The following is a 19,821-nucleotide window of genomic DNA, read 5'->3' as shown; positions in this document are numbered from 1 at the left end:
CAGTGTGCCTACCTGTCTTTCTCCCTGTCTATCTCCCCTGCCTGTCTCCCTGTCTCCCTGCCTCCCTGCCTGTCTCCCTTCCTCCCTGCCTGCCTGCCTGCATGCCTGCTTGCCAGTCTCCCTCCCTCCCTCCTCCCTCCCTCCCTCCCTCCCTCCCTGCCTGTCTCGCTGTCTCCCTTCCTTCCTGCCTGCCTGCCTGCCTGCCTGCCTGCCTGCCTGCCTGCCTCCCTCCCTCCCTCCCTGCCTGCCTGTCTCGCTGTCTCCCTTCCTCACTGCCTGCCTGCCTGTCTCCCTGCCTGCCTGCCTGCCTTCCTGCCTGCCTGCCTGTCTCCCTGCCTTCCTGCCTGCCTCCCTCCTTCCCTGCCTGTCTCCCTGCCTGCCTGCCTCCCTCCTTCCCTGCCTGCCCGCCCAGCCAATCTCTCTCCCTTCCATTGTCACGCGCTTTACCACTGGAACTACTCGCCACTGCTTTTTCACACTACAAAACTCTGATACATTTCATATTCGCTCTTTTTCTATTTATTTATATCTCCACATTTCCCATGAACAATTAAGCAATAAGGAAAAGGGGGAAAATGAAGTCTTTTCTCAATGCCTTGAAGAAAGAAGGTAAGCAGTCGTACTTGCGCTAGAAGTTTTTGAATGGTTTTGAAGGCTTCCAGTGTTTTGAATGGTTACTGAAACTTTGTGTCGCATATAGAAACTGAGAGACTGGGTTCTATTGTTTATAGCTTTTGGTTAATCACTGATGTGATAGTTTTGTTGTTGTTTCTTATAGGTTATGAGCTTGTTGTTTATGGTTTAATAGCAACTGCTAATTAACTAAAAAGTAAATGATTTAATCCATTTTAGTTACCGTTTTATAACTCCTTTTGTTTATATAAATATTGATAGCTGCTTTCATAACCACTTGAAAAAGTCTCAAGAGGATGTTAACTATTTTGGCCCACAGTTTTCAAAGAAAATAGCCTGGAAAAGTGATTTCTGTTGTTAGAGGATATACTGCACTTTAGATCTAAAACCTTGGTTGTTAACTTGTTGATAGTTAACAATAATAGAATAATGATCAGTTTCACCTCACCATATGGATGTAGATATGTGGTAGTAGAGTAGTGACCTGGGGACACACACTTAATGTGTTGTGAAAAGTGTTATGAAATGTAATGTCATGTAATATTTTAAATTGTATATAACTGCCTTAATGTTGCTGGACCCCAGGAAGAGTAGTTGCTGCCTTGGCAGGAACTAATGGGGATCCTTAATAAATACAAATACAAGTACAAATACAATATCAGACTCTACCAAGTGAACTGACTTTTTGCCTTAAGGTGAATTTTGTCAGTGTTTACGAGATGAAGATACAATATATTAAACTGTCAGACAGTACACCACATGACAACAGTACACCACATGACAACAGTACACCACATGACAACAGTACACCATATATCGATGAAGATGGCAGCCTCGCGACTAGCTCTTAGGAAACTTTGCAGTATTTAGTTTTTTTTAATGTATTATTTTTTACATTATTAGCTCAGAAAGTGTTTTGTATCATTACATACTGTTCGGATTTTTCGTTATTTAGCCCTCCGAAAAGGCTCACCAGGAAGCACACAATGTCATGACTCGTGTTTTGTCCTTAATTTTATTTTAAATCAAATGACCACAGGTCATAAACCTGAATTACAACAAACAAATAATGACAATATATTATTCAAATATATAATGTAAATATTATTCAAATAATATAATAATAATGTAAATAATGAAAATCAAATAAGCCTACAACACCATCAAAAATGTGGCAAATCTGGCTTAAAACAGCATTGACTACATCACCCAGAATGCCTAGCACCAGAGGAGCATGCGCACAGCGACTCCGCCGTTGCCACGGATGCTGCCACAGGACACAGAACCCATACCACCACATGCCTTGTCCAAAGGACCCACACACGCACAAACGCAACACAACGCGGCGCTCAACCATGGATCACCGAACCAAACCACCGCTATCACCACCGCCACCAGAAACCAGCAGAGTGCTCCGAACAATCAGCACAACGCAAATGGCTGATAATGATAGCCTAATGCTATACAGCATCTGGGTCGCTGAGCTACCGCACCCAGCGAGCTACAAGTTACTCTCGGCCAACTAACACCGACACAGTGAGGTAAACGTTCAGTGCTCAAACATATAAGTGACTTAAACATTAATGCTAGACTGTGAGAAGTTCGCAGTTACATACCAACGGGCTGTGTGCTCCTGATGATTGTCTGCCGTGAAATGATTACCAGGTGCCATAATTTAAGTCTCTAGTGAAGCTGCGCATGCGCACATAACGTAACATATCCGAGCATCTAAGAAACTTAAAGAAATCACTCGTTCCCCATTTAATTGAACACATCATACCCATTTGCTTCTCTTTTATCTATTTATATATATATATTTTTTTTTTTAAATCTTTTTTCTTTTCCTGAGTGAGCTAGAAGTCTCAACACCTCCCACTTGGCCGACTGATCGAAGATCCAAGGAGGGCACAGTTTCTTGAGTCTCTCAGTGAGAATTTCAAACTAAAGGCATTTACAAACAAATATGTATTAACTAAGGAGGTAGGCTCCACCACCTTTCCTCCTACTGAGTGTAGGTTTGCCCTTGAAGTACTCAGTTGCCTCCCAGGGTTACCCACTAGCTAAGCAAAGAACACAGAGTCACAGTCTTTGGGTACCCATGGCGAGGACTTATCTTACCTCCTCTTGGTCTTCAGCAGGAATCAAGATCACCAACCTCCGCACATCCCTGCGAATGACGATTGTCGTGTGCATGGTAGAGTCCTTTCTCCGGGCCCTGGGAACCATGGGAGCAGGAAGACCCATGCAGGTTGTTATGTCCGCATCCCGGACAACCCCCTTCTCGTCTGGATATGTTGTAGCAACCCGGCCGAGCCGGAACTGCCCCCTTAGAGCGTTCTGGTCCGCAATCCAGACTACGTCTCCAACCTTGATACTTCTCTCTGCTCGGTGCCACTTGTGTCGTATGAACAAGTTTGGTCCTGCCAGTTCACTCCATTTCTTCCAGAACCTGTCGACTCCAGCCTGGACAGCCCTCAGTCTGCGCCAAGAGCGGGTTTCCATGTCGATTCCGTGTATGTCTCCTCCCTGTCCGGTGCGCCCCAGGATAAGGGAGTTGGGGGTCAAGTACTCCACTGAGTCCTCTTGTTCCTGTGCCCTGGCGTCGATGGGTCGCTCATTAGTCAAGTTGGCTGCAGAGTAGAGAAGGGTCTGGAACTCCCCCCATGTGTAGCAGCCAGTTGTTCCGCCAAGACTGTTAAGAGCTCTTTTAAGGAGCTTGACAGCTGCCTCTGCTGCTCCATTCCTGTGTGGCGAGTCTGCAGGATGAAAGTCCCATTGCCACTCTGTGCCTCTGTCTGACCATACAGTGAGGGAAAAATGTATTTGATCCCCTGCTGATTTTGTACATTTGCCCACTGACAAAGACATGATCAGTCTATAATTTTAATGGTAGGTTTATTTGAACAGTGAGAGACAGAATAACAACAAAATAATCCAGAAAAACGCATTTCAAAAATGTTATGAATTGATTTTTATTTTAATGAGGGAAATAAGTATTTGACCCCTCTGCAAAATATGATTTAGTACTTGGTGGCAAAACCCTTGTTGGCAATCACAGAGGTCAGATGTTTCTTGTAGTTGGCCACCAGGTTTGCACACATCTCAGGAGGGATTTTGTCCTCTTTGCAGATCTTCTCCAAGTCATTAAGGTTTCGAGGCTGACGTTTGGCAACTCGAACCTTCAGCTCCCTCCACAGATTTTCTATGGGATTAAGGTCTGGAGACTGGCTAGGCCACTCCAGGACCTTAATGTGCTTCTTCTTGAGCCACTCCTTTGTTGCCTTGGCCGTGTGTTTTGGGTCATTGTCATGCTGGAATACCCATCCAAGACCCATTTTCAATGCCCTGGCTGAGGGAAGGAGGTTCTCACCCAAGATTTGATGGTACATGGCCCCGTCCATTGTCCCTTTGATGCGGTGAAGTTGTCCTGTCCCCTTAGCAGAAAAACACCCCCAAAGCATAATGTTTCCACCTCCATGTTTGACGGTGGGGATGGTGTTCTTGGGGTCATATGCAGCATTCCTCCTCCTCCAAACACGGCGAGTTGAGTTGATGCCAAAGAGCTCCATTTTGGTCTCATCTGACCACAACACTTTCACCCAGTTCTCCTCTGAATCATTCAGATGTTAATTGGCAAACTTCAGACTGGCATGTATAAGTGCTTTCTTGAGCAGGGGGACCTTGCAGGCGCTGCAGGATTTCAGTCCTTCACGGCGTAGTGTGTTACCAATTGTTTTCTTGGTGACTATGGTCCCAGCTGCCTTGAGATCATTGACAAGAACCTCCCGTGTAGTTCTGGGCTGATTCCTCACCGTTCTCATGATCTTTGCAACTCCACGAGGTGAGATCTTGCATGGAGCCCCAGGCCGAGGGAGATTGACAGTTATTTTGTGTTTCTTCCATTTGCGAATAATCGCACCAAATGTTGTCACCTTCTCACCAAGCTGCTTGGCGATGGTCTTGTAGCCCATTCAAGCCTTGTGTAGGTCTACAATCTTGACCCTGACATCCTTGGAGAGCTCTTTGGTATTGGCCATGGTGGAGAGTTTGGAATCTGATTGATTGATTACTTCTGTGGACAGGTGTATTTTATACAGGTAACAAGCTGAGATTAGGAGCACTGCCTTTAAGAGTGTGCTCCTAATCTCAGCTCGTTACCTGTATAAAAGACACCTGGGAGCCAGAAATCTGTCTGATTAAGAGGGGGTCAAATACTTATTTCCCTCATTAAAATGCAAATCAATTTATAACTTTTTTGACATGCGTTTTTCTGGATTTTTTTGTTGTTATTCTGTCTCTCACTGTTCAAATAAACCTACTATAAAAATCATAGACTGATCATTTCTTTGTCAGTGGGCAAATGTACAAAATCAGCAGGGCATCAAATACTGTTTTCCCTCACTGTAGCTTTTTGGGATGCCCCCTCAGAGCAGTGAACCGGGAGTAGGCCTGAAGAAAGCTCTCAGAAGACTGGTCGTCGACGAGATCAGCATGGACGGCTCTGGAAGTCATGCAGCAATACACGACTCCCCAGACCTTTTTCTTGGTTCTTTTCTTAACAGCGTCCCTCACTTCAAAGGGTCCAAAGAGGTCTAGTGTACTATACTCTAATGGGTTCGCTCTACTGGTACGTTCCTGAGGAAGAGCGCTCATCACTTGCTGGCACAGCCGGGCTCTTTGCTTCTTGCAAGTGATGCACCTGTTGACCACCTTCTTCACTGTCCTCCGACCTTGCACAACCCAGGCCTTTCTTTTAGTGTGCAGCAGTGTGGCAGCCACCCCTTCATGATTCGCTTCGTGAGTTTCCCTCGCAAGCAAGGCCCCCAACCACGACCGGAATGGGATTAAAGGTACAGCGGTTCCGTCTTCATTCCAAGACTGGAAAGTAAGAGTCCATTGTTGTCATCTTTAATCACAACAAGGCGGTTTAAGGTCGTATCCTGAAAGTTCACGCCGTCTTGGGCCGCAGGGGCTAGGTCTTGGAAAGCCGCCGTTCTCTCTCCCACAGACAGCCTGGGGCCCCTCATCTCCCACTTTGCTGAGCTCAAGGCTTGGTAGCTTGTCCTCAGCTAGGATTCTGCAGCTCTTCGAACCCAGGCGATTGTTCCACACAATTTAGACAAGCTACTGAATCGTTCGGGCCCAACAAGGCGCACTAGAGCTACACCCCAGGGCTTCCTCTTTGGCCTCTCTACTGCTGGAGTTGGACCTTGGTCTTTCATCTGCGGTTGCGGTGCGGAGTCTTGCAAGTTTGCCCCAACATCAGTATTGCTGGGGCCTGAGAATTTCTCTGCCTGAGACCTGGTGACTACAGCTGAGAACGCTCTTCTCTGTAACCTTTTAACGTCATCAGCCACGCTGGTCACTATCTCACTGCCCGTTTTCACAGGCCACTCAGCCTCTCAGGAACTCTGGGCCTTGTTGCCACTCTGACCCTTCATCGAGTTCCTCAGGAGTTGCTCTCCTTGTGATGATGTCTGCTATGTTCAGGTTGTCCTCAAACCACCTCCAGTCTTCCACTGGTCCAGCCTTCTGGATCTCTCCGATGCGGTTAGCGAAGAAAGTTTGGTAGCCATAGCTATCCTTGTGAATTGCTCCCAGGATTGTTTGGCTATCCACGAAGTGGACCCAGCGTGCGACCTTGATGTGGCAGTGCTTTACAAGTTATTTTCTCAGGCGGATCGAAAAGACAGCACCACATACCTCTGCCTTAATCACGTCTCCTTTCTGGTTGAGAGGGGTAAGCTTTGCTTTTGACTCAACCAGCCTCACTACGACCCCATTCTGCGTCTCCCAACGGAGATAGAGCACCACGCCGTAGGAAGCCTCACTCCCATCTGAAAACGTGACTCCCATTGGATGGCCTATGGTTCCAGTTGGTGTGAGGCTTCTTTCGAACCTGATCTGGGCAAGTCTCACATATTCTTTGAGGAGTCTTATGGAAGCCTCCCATAGTTTTGGTGAGAGTGGGTCATCCCAAGTGTCCTTAACTGGACTGCTTATACTCGCTTCTTGGTAAGCTTCTCTCACAAACATCACCCCTTTCTGCTTTGCGGGTGTGGCAAGACCAATGGGGTCGTAGAATCCAGCGATCTGGCTTAGCAGCATCCGACGGGTCAATGGGTTTGGAGTTTTACCTCTGACTTCCTCTTCGCGCAAATCGACTCCTGTCCTCATCTTTCCTCTCTTCTTTGAGAAATTTACGGAGGTCATCACACGAAGTTTGTCAGTCTCTGGTTCATAGCCGACTCCAAGTGCTTTGCTTTCTTCGTCCCGCATCTGGTTGGGTAACACCAGCGTTTTGGGAACACTCACAGTTGTTTTACTGATACTGGCATCAGTTGTGGTTGCGGACCTCCCACTTTGGCCTGATAAGACCCATGGCTTAAGGGAGAAGCCTCCAGCCTTTAAGATCTTTTCCACTCCTTTGGTGATTTTCTCCAGTATCCGCAAGTCATTGTGGGACGTCAAGATGTCATCCACATAACTATCTTCTACCACAACTCTGCGCTCCTCAACCATGGCTGCAAACTGGGGCAGGTTGGCTGTTTCTCTCATTGCCACCTGGGCAATACAACCAGCAGGTTTATCGCCAATGTTGACCCTGACGACAGCAAAGACTTCGATCACCTCCTCAGGATTGTCTCTCCAGAGGAATCGATGGAGGTGTACTTCTTTGTCTTCTAGCCAGACAGAGTTGTAAAAAAATTTCACATCGCCCAGGGCGGCGTACAACCCAGTCCTGAATCTCAGAAGCACGCCCCTTATTTGATGTAGGACGTCAGGACCCTTGTACAGTAGGTCATTTAAACGTATTCCCATTAATTATTGGCTACTGTTCCAGACAATTCTTACAGGGGTAGTGGTTGAGTGAGGATTAGGAGCAACTAAATGACTGATATACCACTTAGGTCCCTTCCAGCTATCGATTTCCTCTTGGGTGACTTTAACGGCAGCCCCTCTTGAGACCATATCGTGGATTTGCTCTCTGTACGCAGCCTTCCATTCCGGCTCCCTCTCCAGTCGTTTCTCAGTGTTTAAAAAGGTCGCTTCCACTGCACGTCGATTGTCAGGCAGCATTGCGGGGTCTCCTTTCCACGGGTAAGCTGCGTCCCAGTGAGGGGATTCGCTGTGCTTGTCAGCTTGCACGTAGGTGAGACATTCCTTTATTTTCTCCAAGTCTCTTTCCTCTCCTAAGGTAATTTCCTTGCCTCCAGGGGGGCACCTACCGCATCTGCAGCCACCACACTGAGTGTCACAGGCGGCGCCAATACTGTCCAACTTGAACCATTCAAAAACATATTTGTTGGTAGTTGCAGTGTCACCAGGAAGCACACAATGTCATGACTCGTGTTTTGTCCTTAATTTTATTTTAAATCAAATGACCACAGGTCATAAACCTGAATTACAACAAACAAATAATGACAATATATTATTCAAATATATAATGTAAATATTATTAAAATAATATAATATAATAATAATGTAAATAATGAAAATCAAATAAGCCTACAACACCATCAAAAATTTGGCAAATCTGGCTTAAAACAGCATTGACTACATCACCCAGAATGCCTAGCGCCAGAGGAGCATGCGCACAGCGACTCCGCCGTTGCCACGGATGCTGCCACAGGACACAGAACCCATACCACCACATGCCTCGTCCAAAGGACCCACACACGCACAAACGCAACACAACGCGGCGCTCCACCATGGATCACCGAACCAAACCACCGCTATCACCACTGCCACCAGAAACCAGCAGAGTGCTCCGAACAATCAGCACAACGCAAATGGCTGATAATGATAGCCTAATGCTATACAGCATCTGGGTCGCTGAGCTACCGCACCCAGCGAGCTACAAGTTACTCTCAGCCAACTAACACCGACACAGTGAGGTAAACGTTCAGTGACTTAAACATTAATGCTAGACTGTGAGTAGTTCGCAGTTACATACCAACGGGCTGTGTGCTCCTGATGATTGTCTGCCGTGAAATGATTACCAGGTGCCATAATTTAAGTCTCTAGTGAAGCTGCGCATGCGCACATAACGTAACATATCCGAGCATCTAAGAAACTTTAAAAAATCACTCGTTCCCCATTTAATTGAACACATCAGACCCATTTGCTTCTCTTTTATCTATTTATGTATATATATATATTTTTCTCTCTTTTTTCTTTTCCTGAGTGAGCTAGAAGTCTCAACACATACAGCCGGGAAAAACTATTGGATATCAGAGCGGCGGTAACTCACCAGAACTACCAGCATTACGACCAGGAATACGACTTTCCCGAAGCAGATCCTTTGTTTGCTCTCCCCAGGGCAATTGAACTGATTCCAGCGGCTGACCCAAAACATCGCCGGAGGAGGAGAGGCACTCGGAGCGGCCTGCTGGTTTGACTTAGGAGCCGTGCATACCACCCACCACTTCCAAGTATATTACTCGCTAATGTTCAGTCTTTGGATAACAAAGTTGACGAGCTCAGGGCAAGGACTTCTTTCCAGAGAGACATCAGGGCCTGTAACATACTTTGTTTCACGGAAACATGGCTCTCGGGATATTCTGTTGAAATCGGTCCAGCCAGATGGGTTCTCAGTTCATCGCGCAGACAGAAATAAATATCTCTCCGGGAAGCAGAAGGGCGGAGGTGTGTGTTTCATGGTGTAATTGTAGTAACATACAGGAACTCAAGTCCTTTTGTTCACCTGACCTAGAATACCTCACAATCAAATGCCGACTGTATTATCTCCCAAGATAATTTTCTTTGGTTATAGTCACGGCCGTGTATATCACCCCTCAAGCCAATACCACGACAGCCCTCAAAGAACTTCACTGGACTTTATGCAAACTGGAAATTGGGGATTTTAACAAAGCAAATTTGAGGACTAGGCTGCCGAAGTTCTATCAACATATCGACTGTTGTACTCGGGCTGCTAAAATTCTCGACCATTGTTATTAGAACTTCCGGGATGGTTATAAGGCCCTCCCCCGCCCTCCTTTCGGCAAATCTGACCATGATTCCATTTTGCTCCTCCCTTCCTATAGGCAGAAACTCAAACAGGAAGGACCCGTGCTAAGGACTATTCAATGCTGGTCTGACCAATCGGAATCCACGCTTCAAGATTGTTTTGATCATGCGGACTGGGATATGTTCCAGGTAGCTTGCTAAAATAATTTAGACGAATACACTGAAACGGTGACTTCTTCCACGTCACCGACACCGACTTCTTGCTTCCGTACAAGCTAAACACCTTCTTCGCCCGCTTTGAGGATAACACAGTGCCACTGACGTGGCCCACTACCAAGAACTGTGGGCTCTCCTTCTCCGTGGCTGACGTGAGTAAGACATTTAAGCATGTTAACCCTCGTAAGGCTGCCAGCCCAGACGGTATCCCTAGCCGCGTCCTCAGAGCATGCGCAGACCAGCTGGCTGGTGTGTTTACGGAAATATTCAATCTCTCCCTATCCCAGCCTGCTTGCTTCAAGATGGCCACCATTGTTCCTGTACACAAGAAAGCAAAGGTAACTGAACTAAATGACTATCGCCCCGTAGCACTCACTTCTGTCATTGTGAAGTGCTTTGAGAGACTAGTCAAGGATCATATCACCTCTACCTTACCTGTCACCCTAGACCCCCTTTAATTTGCTTACCGCCCCAATAGATCCACAGACGATGCAATCGCCATCGCACTGCACTCTGCCCTATCCCATCTGGACAACAGGAATACCTATGTAAGAATGCTGTTAATTGACTATAGCTCAGCATTCATCACCATAGTACCCTCCAAGCTCATCATTAAGCTCGAGGCACTGATTCTGAACCCCGCCGTGTGTAACTGGGTCCTGGACTTCCTGACGGCCGCCTCCAGGTGGTGAAGGTAGGAAACAACACCTCCACTTTGCTGATCCTCAACACTGGGGCCCCACAAGGGTGCGTGCTCAGCCCCCTCCTGTACTCCCTGTTCACCCATGACTGCGTGGCCAAGCACGCCTCCAACTCAATCAATCAATCATCAAGTTTGCAGACGACACAACAGTAGTAGGCTTGATTTCCAAAAATGGCAAGACAGTCTACAGGGAGGAGGTGAAGGATCTGGGAGTGTGGTGCCAGGAAAATAACCTCTCACTCAATGTCACCAAAACAAAGGAGATGATCGGACTTCAGACGGGCATGTATATGTGCTTTATTGAACAGGGGGACCTTGCGGGCGCTGCAGGATTTCAGTCCTTCACGGCGTAGTGTGTTACCAATTGTTTTCTTGGTGACTATGGTCCCAGCTGCCTTGAGATCATTGACAAGCTCTTCCCGTGTAGTTCTGGACTGATTCCTCACCATTCTCATGATCATTGCAACTCCACAAGGTGAGATCTTGCATGGAGCCCCAGGCCGAGGGAGATTGACAGTTATTTTGTGTTTCTTCCATTAGCGAATAATCGCACCAACTGTTGTCACCTTCTCACCAAGCTGCTTGGCGATGGTCTTGTAGCCCATTCCAGCCTGTAGGTCTACAATCTTGTCCCTGACATCCTTGGAGAGCTCTTTGGTCTTGGCCATGGTGGAGAGTTTGGAATCTGATTGATTGATCGCTTCTGTGGACAGGTGTCTTTTATACAGGTAACAAACTGAGATTAGAAGCACTCCCTTTAAGAGTGTGCTCCTAATCTCAGCTCGTTACCTGTATAAAAGACACCTGGGAGCCAGAAATCTTTCTGATTGAGAGGGGGTCAAATACTTATTTCCCTCATTAAAATGCAAATCAATTTATAAAATGTTTGACGTGTTTTTATTTTATTTTACGGAAATATAACATTTACATAAGTATTCAGACCCTTTACTCAGTACTTTGTTAAAGCACCTTTGGCAGAGATTACAGCCTCAAGTCTTCTTGGGTATGATGCTACAAGCTTGGCACACCTGTATTTGGGGAGTTTCTCCCATTCTTCTCTGCAAATCCTCTCAAGCTCTGTCAGGTTGGATGGGGAGCGTCGCTGCACAGCTATTTTCAGGTCTCTCCAGAGACGTTTGATCGGGTTCAAGTCTGGGCTCTGGCTGGGCCACTCAAAGACATTCAGAGACTTGACCCGAAGCCATTCCTGCATTGTTTTGGCTGTGTGCTTAGGGTCGTTGTCCTGTTGTAAGGTGAACCTTCACCCCAGTCTGAGATCCTGAGTGCTCTGGAGCAGGTTTTCATCAAGGATCTCTCTGTACTTTGCTACGTTCATCTTTCCCTCGATCCTGACTAGTCTCCCAGTCCTTGCCGCTGAAAAACATCCCCACAGCATGATGCTGCCACCACCGTGCTTCAGCATAGGGATGGTGCCAGGTTTCCTCCAAACGTGACGCTTGGCACCTGTTTTTGCTTTGTCATTATGGGGTATTGTGTGTAGATTGTTGAGGAACATTCTTAATTTAATCCTTTTTAGAATAAGGCTGTGGAAAAAGTCAAGGGTTCTGAATACTTTCAGAATGCACTGTACACACACACGTGCACACACACACACACACACACACACACACACACACACACACACACACACACACACACACACATACAGATACACATACACACAGTCCCACCCCTCTCCTCCCCAAGAGCTGCCCCACGAGAAAAAAATAATAATTCCATTCCCCACCCCCAAGACCCCCTGTCCCATGCCCCCGTCCCCAATGCAAACACATGGCTAACCTTTGCTAAACCAGCTAAACAGATGCTCTTAGTGAAAATGTGTTTGTAGTTACTTTTCTAGCTAATAGGCTATGTTAGAGTTTACACTTCCTCTATCAATTATAATGTGTGGAGGTCAAAATATTGGAAAACTATCTACCAAATCTATTCATTTTAAAATGTTGATTACTTCTCCTTGCCATTATCATTCACCTGATGATAAGACACAAACTTGTTTTGCTAATGTATGATGGGGGTCCCTGGATTGCCGGTTTGCCTAGGAGGGGGTCCCTGGGCAAGAAAAGGTTGAAGACCCCTGATGTAGATCCATACATATCACCCATCTTTAATTAGCTATGCCTCTACTGTTGATGATAGACCATCCAGACATCAGCGTTAGTGGGAGAGTCAGGTGGAGGCAAGGAGAGGCAGGAGGAGAGGGGTTGGGACCTGCCATTGGGGGTTGGACATGTGACCTTTCCTCTCAATGCAGCATGGACCTACTCTATATTATCATGCATTCCATAGGTACAGTCACAGTTTTGAGGGGTCATCGCTTTAAATTGTGCTTTTGAGAGTCTTGCACACATACTCAGGCCTTTTGGAAGAGGTATTCTGGAGAGGCCTTTTTTATAGACCCTTCTCCTATGACACAGTACGGTTGTTTTCTTTTCCAAAGCAGTGTCGTTTCTCTCACACAGTGGCCTATCTTCTCTGGGTTAAACAGTGTATTGCTGTATACAAGCCTCTTCTTCCTCCCTGATATTTAGTAGGCAGCGGAGAAATAAACATCATCATTAATCATGCTTCAGCTGTGTGAGCCGAGCACTGCATCAAACACGGGGGAATTCCACCAACGCTCTTATTATAGCTTGAGTTGAATAGAAGTTCTCTTCTCCTCCAGGCAGCCAGGCAGCCAGGCAGCCTGCTCTGAGCCTGTGAGACCAGCGAGCTTAGAGCTCTCATTGCAGCTCCACTAAGGCTCAATGATGCTTATTAATGCCTCGAGGTTGGAGACTACCTTTGGTTCTCTATTGAACCCAAATAAGCAGTGGGTGTGTGTGGGTGTGTGTGGGTGTGTGTGTGTCCGTGTGCGAGAGAGAGAGCGAGAGAGAGAGAAATAACCACTTATTCTGTTATTCAACCAGCTTATTTTGGAGAAACAATGATGAAATTATGAAATTATGAAATGACAAATTATGTAATATTTCTCCTTGTTGAAACTTGTTCTAATTTCCCTCCCTCCCTTCAGTGCCTTTCAGGGAGGCGCCGGCCCAGCCCACCCGGCGCCAGCAGGCCCCACGAAGTACACTAACTGCTCCACGGTCTATGCTCCAACGCTCCAACAGCGACAACAACCTGAACGTGAACAACAGGTCACCCCTGCCCTCACCGAGCCACTCTCCCCTTCGTAGCCTGTCACCCCATCGGGCCCAGCAGCAGCAGATGCCCAGCCCCAATGGAACAGTCAGGACCATGGGGAAGGGGGCTCCCCGCCCTCCCCGCTCACGTTCGCCCTCCCTGGGGCGCCTGGGGGAGGAGGCACACAGACAGACCCCCCAGCGCCAGCCCAGGTCAGTCACAAACCAGGATTTAAATTATACATTGACTCTTGAGGGCCCCCAACATCTCTTGTGGGTGCCAAAGCTGAAATCATGGAATTTTTTACGGGGGTCCATATTGATATTGTAATTCTTATGGGTGGGCCCTGATTTGTTATGGAGCTGCCCAACCTATTATTTGAACCATGTTACCGACTTTAGGATACACTGATATATGGTGTCACTTTCCAAAAAGTACGTTACAGAACCCGTTACAGAACCCGTTACAGAACCCGTTACAGAACCCGTTACAGAACCCGTTACAGAACCCGTTACAGAACCTGCTATTACAAAGGAGTATTTTGGCCCAAAACATCTGTCCCAAAAGTCCCTGGAGTACATGGCAGCTTGGGAATAGAGATGGAAGATTTGTCACACTCACTGAAAGTCTGATCCGTCTTTCATGAAAATGTGGATGGGTGGATGTGTATGTATGGATGTGTGTGGATGTTGGCCCATGCAGCGTCATTGCATCTTGGGGAGTAGAGATGCTAGATGTGCTCAACCGTCGGTCCAATCAATCTCTCTTAACCTTTTACTGCAGTGGGCTAAATCAGGGTCACACAGTGTTTCTTGGTAGTCTTAAACAAATCTACTTTGAAACAAATGTATACACCTGGTTATGGGCTTTAAAAAAAGAAGACGCCTGTTCCATGTCAGATATAGAGTTGAAATGTATTCAATTCTGAGATTGCATCCCAATATTACACTTTATATACATCACAGAAGACAGAAATAAAACAAAACCGTTTGACATAGAAACACCGGATTTTCTGCATATTTAAAATAAAACAAAGTTTATGAATTATGAAATTAAGAAAAATATGAATAACATTCCATCCATGAGACCACTAGGTAATTGACTGCGGGAAAGGGATCTACGGTGTGGATGTTGGAGTGGATGTTTGTGTTTTAGACAGTTGTCTGGAGTATTGAGTAGGAGTATATGTTGTGAAATCTTCGGTCCATGTTAATGACCACGTGTGTGTGCGAGTGTGAGTGCGTGCGGGTGTGTGTGAGTGTGTGAGTCTCTTCACCTAGCAGGGGGGTCTATGGAGAGCACAACAGGCTCAGTAAATGGGCCATGCCAATTACTCACTGCTCACGTAAGAAGGAAATTAATCTAAAATGAATCTAAAAATGACAGAAATCACGTTAGTGATCCTATGAAAATTTGACCTTTTTCTCCCCTTTGCTTTCCCGTGTTCAGCCCGTGTTCAGCCCGTGTTCAGCCCGTGTTCAGCCCGTGTTCAGCCCGTGTTCAGCCCGTGTTCAGCCCGTGTACAGCCCGTGTTCAGCCCGTGTTCAGCCCGTGTTCAGCCCGTGTACAGCCCGTGTTCAGCCCGTGTTCAGCCCGTGTTCAGCCTGTGTTCAGCCCGTATAATGAGTTGTTGTGATTGCCTCACTATGCCTCCTCTCAGTCAGGTGAGCGATGATTACTGGAGTATGAATACATTATTACTGGCACTTTACTGCTTACTGGAGTATGAATACATTATTACTGGCACCGTTACTGCTTACTGGAGTATGAATACATTATTACTGGCACCGTTACTGCTTACTGGAGTATGAATACATTATTACTGGCACCGTTACTGCTTACTGGAGTATGAATACATTATTACTGGCACCGTTACTGCTTACTGGAGTATGAATACATTATTACTGGCACCGTTACTGCTTACTGGAGTATGAATACATTATTACTGGCACCGTTACTGCTTACTGACATATGAATACATTATTACTGGCAGCGTTACTGCTCACTGGAGTATGAATACATTATTATTGGCACCGTTACTGCTTACTGGCATATGAATACATTATTACTGGCACCGTTACTGCTTACTGCTTATGAATACATTATTACTGGCACCGTTACTGCTTACTGGCGTATGAATACATTATTACTGGCACAGTTACTGCTTACTGGCAAATGAAAACATTATTACTGGCACCGTTACTGCTTACTGCTTATGAATACATTATTACTGGCACCGTTACTGCTTACTGGCGTATGAATACATTATTACTGGCACAGTTACTGCTTACTGGCAAATGAAAACATTATTACTGGCACCGTTACTGCTTACTGGAGTATGAATACATTATTACTGGCACCGTTACCGCTTACTGGCGTGTGAATACATGATTACTGGCACATTACTGGTGTATGAATACATTAATACTGTCACCGTTACTGATTACTGGCATATGAATACATTATTACTGGCACCGTTACTGCTTACTGGTGTATGAATACATTATTACTGGAATCTTACTGGTGTATGAATACATTATTACTGGCACCGTTACTGCTTACTGGCATATAAATATAGTATTACTGGCACCTTATATGCGTATGAATACATTATTACTGGCACCGTTACTGGAGTGGAGCAGTTAAAATGGGACACAGCTAGTTCCTCCCTAGTTACAGGGGTGGTTGCTATGGCCATTACTACCTTATGGTGCATATGTGTTTCAGCTGCTAGCTAGCCTACTCCAAGTATATTAGATCATATCCTTTATAATCAGACCAACAGCTGTAGTGTATTTCGTATGCGATGTGATAATTGCTGGGTGCTATTACAGTACTGTTGTCTGTGTGGACAAAGACTATTCAGTCTTGCTCTCTCTATTAAAGCCATGGAAAATAAATACTTATACTGTTTCAGAAATATACTTGATAATAGACCTCCTCTCAAGGTTTACATACATAACTATCAAACAAAGTTCACAAATATAGGCCATTCAGTCTGTTCTTTTGTAGCTATTTCCTTGAAAAGCAGATATATCCTTAAAATAAGCAATTATTTTACATGACAGTGAGTGTTACATATCCGCTCTGAGGATGATGATGATGATGATGATGGACACTCATATTTTCTTTACCTCAGTATGGCAGTAGATCATAAATAGACTCATTATGACAATACTCATTATGGCAATACTCATTGTGACAATACTCATTATGACAATACTCATTATGACAATACTCATTATGACTATACTCATTATGACAATACTCATTATGACAATGCACAATATGACAATACTCAAACACAACCATTGGCTGCTGTGGAGAACCTATTTTCATCCTGTTCTTGTTTTGCATAAATACCTCAACCCATGACTCCCCCTCCAATTTAAACATCCTTATGTAATCACTGTCTTTAGTTTGGGGTATGAGGGGTGAGTTTATGCATGACTGAGTTCCAAATGACACCCTATTCCATATATAGTGCACTGACCAGAGCCCTAGGGGCGATTTGGGGAGTTGGGTGCCATGTAATCTCGGTGGTAAACAAGGATGTGCTCTTTGTAGTGTGTAGCTGGTAACTGCTTTTACTGGGTTATATGTTGGTATCTATTATTCATCCCATTCATAATGATCTCTTATGTGTCACACAGTACCTTCCACAGCACATGTTCACAGTACAATACCCTAGTGTTGCAGTAATGTTAGCCTCGGTTCCAGGCTTTTTATTTGGGAGTATGATTTTTGGTCCAACGTAATCCACAGTCTTACCATCACGTTGGCACTGTACGAAACACAACCAGTGTCTAAAGGTACAATAACAGCTAATTTGTCATGACCTCATAACTATGATTTTTTTTTCTCCATAATTTTTGTTTGCACCAAACTGAAAAATGTGATGGCCACTGTTTAAGCATATTCCCCAGCCTCTCAATACTCCACCATTACACCAACATACTGTAGCAGTTAGCTGACACTGATTTAGGCCTTTCTCAAATGCTTAAGTGCAAGAGCGACCGTAACTTGCTGGTCCCTGGTATAAAAAAGGTTGCGAAATATTAGTTAGTGTGACAGTGGACAGCTTGACTTTTAAACAGGAAGGAGCAGTCTGTCTGGCTCAGCAAACCCTCCCACACACGCACGCACACACACGGCTATTAAGTGTATAGCCTTGACTTAAAGGTCAATGGTTTGTTTGACTGCTGCCATATAAGAAAAGGTCAGACATTTTACTGTATGATTACACCGTGGCAGTGAATGGCCATGACATGATTAGGCCTACGCATTCATAGCCTATGAAGTGTTTAGCATTTACAATAAGTTGGATTTAACTCTCAATATTTGATGCTATAGCTACACAAAAACATAATGTAATGTACATTTCAGTATTGTTGGATGAGACCCTAGAGTGCTTCACACACTGCATCCTACATTTTACTCCCATAGGACCCCTGGGAACGTATTGTGCAGACTTTGCAGTCTCTTTCCGCCTTTTATTGATAATTTCTTTGATACCCAGCACCTGGTCAGACACAATGGATGTGTATGTCATGTTTTCCTACCCTATAGTGCTTCACACACAGTGGGAGCTAAAGCAGAGGAGGATATATGCTATTCTATGTTATGCTAGGTAGTTAGCATGAGGGATGACTTTTGACTGTGACTTTGACAGAAACTCTTTAGTGATTTCCATAGTAGGCTACCTAGTACCTACTCACAGTAAAACAGAGGAGGCTACGCTATGCTAACTTGGTACCTACAGTGACACTACAGTATGCTAGGTAGTTAGAATGAGGGATGCAGATTATGCTATGCTAGGTAGTTAGCATGAGGGAAGCTGAGTAAGCTATCCTAGGTAGTTAGCATGAGGGATGCAGACTATGCTATGCTAGGTAGTTAGCATGAGGGAAGCAGAGTATGCTATGCTAGGTAGTTAGCATGAGGGATGCCTTTGGCTGTGACTTTGACAGAGTCTCTATGGAAGCTTAATGAGGCAGCAGCCACTGAGGGCATGTGGAGCTGCTCTTCTCCTCTCCTCTGGCCCACTTTCTCACTCTCTCTCTGCCGCTCTGCTGGGGTCTCATTTATAATCGTTGCATAAATTTCACACTAAATATCTGTTTGCGCCATTTCTGAAAAGAATATGTACGTATAAAAATATTGAGATTTAGAAACTTGGCGTACCCTATACAGTTGAAGTCGGAAGTTTACATACACTTAGGTTGGAGTCATTAAAACTCGTTTTTCAACCACTCCACAAATTTCTTGTTAACAAACTATAGTTTTTGCTAGTCGGTTAGGACATCTACTGACACAAGTCATTTTTCCAACAATTGTTTACAGACAGATTATTTCACTTATAATTCACTGTATCACAATTCCAGTGGGTCAGAAGTTTACATACACTAAGTTGACTGTGACTTTAAACAGCTTGGAGAATTCCAGAAAATGATGTCATGGCTTTAGAAACTTCTGATAGGCTAATTGACATCATTTGAGTCAATTGGAGGTGTACCTGTGGATGTATTTCAAGGCCTACCTTCAAACTCAGTGCCTCTTTGCTTGACATCATGTGAAAATCAAAATAAATCAGCCAAGACCTCCAGAAGTCTGGTTCATCCTTGGGAGCAATTTCCAAACGCCTGAAGGTACCACGTTCATCTGTACAAACAATAGTACGCAAGTATAAACACCATGGGACCACGCAGCCATCATACCGCTCAGGAAGGAGACACGTTCTGTCTCCAAGAGATGAACGTACTTTGGTGCGAAAAGTGCAAATCAATCCCAGAACAACAGCAAAGGACCTTGTGAAGATGCTGGAGGAAACAGGTACAAAAGTATCTATATCCACAGTAAAACAAGTCCTATATCGACATAACCTGAAAGGCCGCTCAGCAAGGAAGAAGCCACTGCTCCAAAACCGCCATAAAAAAGCCAGACTACGGTTTGCAATTTCACATAGGGACAAAGATCGTACTTTTTTGGAGAAATGTCCTCTGGTCTGATGAAACAAAAATAGAACTGTTTGGCCATAATGATCATCGTTATGATTGGAGGAAAAAGGGGGATGCTTGCAAGCCGAAGAACACCATCCCAACCGTGAAGCACGGGGGTGGCAGCATCATGCTGTGGGGGTGCTTTGCTGCAGGAGGCAC

General features: G+C 45.3%; 1 protein-coding gene across 1 annotated transcript in view; it reads left to right on the top strand.

Annotated features, from left to right (window-relative positions):
* LOC311134445 (SH3 and multiple ankyrin repeat domains protein 2-like) overlaps positions 1-19,821 on the top strand; it is a gene marked incomplete at both ends in the record, with an annotated part of 121,644 nt that overhangs the window by 20,916 nt on the left and 80,907 nt on the right. The window contains one exon of the mRNA XM_084168126.1: positions 13,554-13,875. Coding sequence (XP_084024252.1) covers positions 13,554-13,875 — 322 coding nt within the window. The remainder of the gene's footprint in view (positions 1-13,553; positions 13,876-19,821) is intronic.

The sequence above is a fragment of the Coregonus lavaretus genome (genome assembly GCF_964263955.1).
Source record: "Coregonus lavaretus genome assembly, chromosome: 9".
NCBI classification, from domain to species: Eukaryota; Metazoa; Chordata; class Actinopteri; order Salmoniformes; family Salmonidae; genus Coregonus; species Coregonus lavaretus.
The sequence above is the reverse complement of the archived record's forward strand: the minus strand, read 5'-3'. Positions and strand labels throughout refer to the sequence as shown.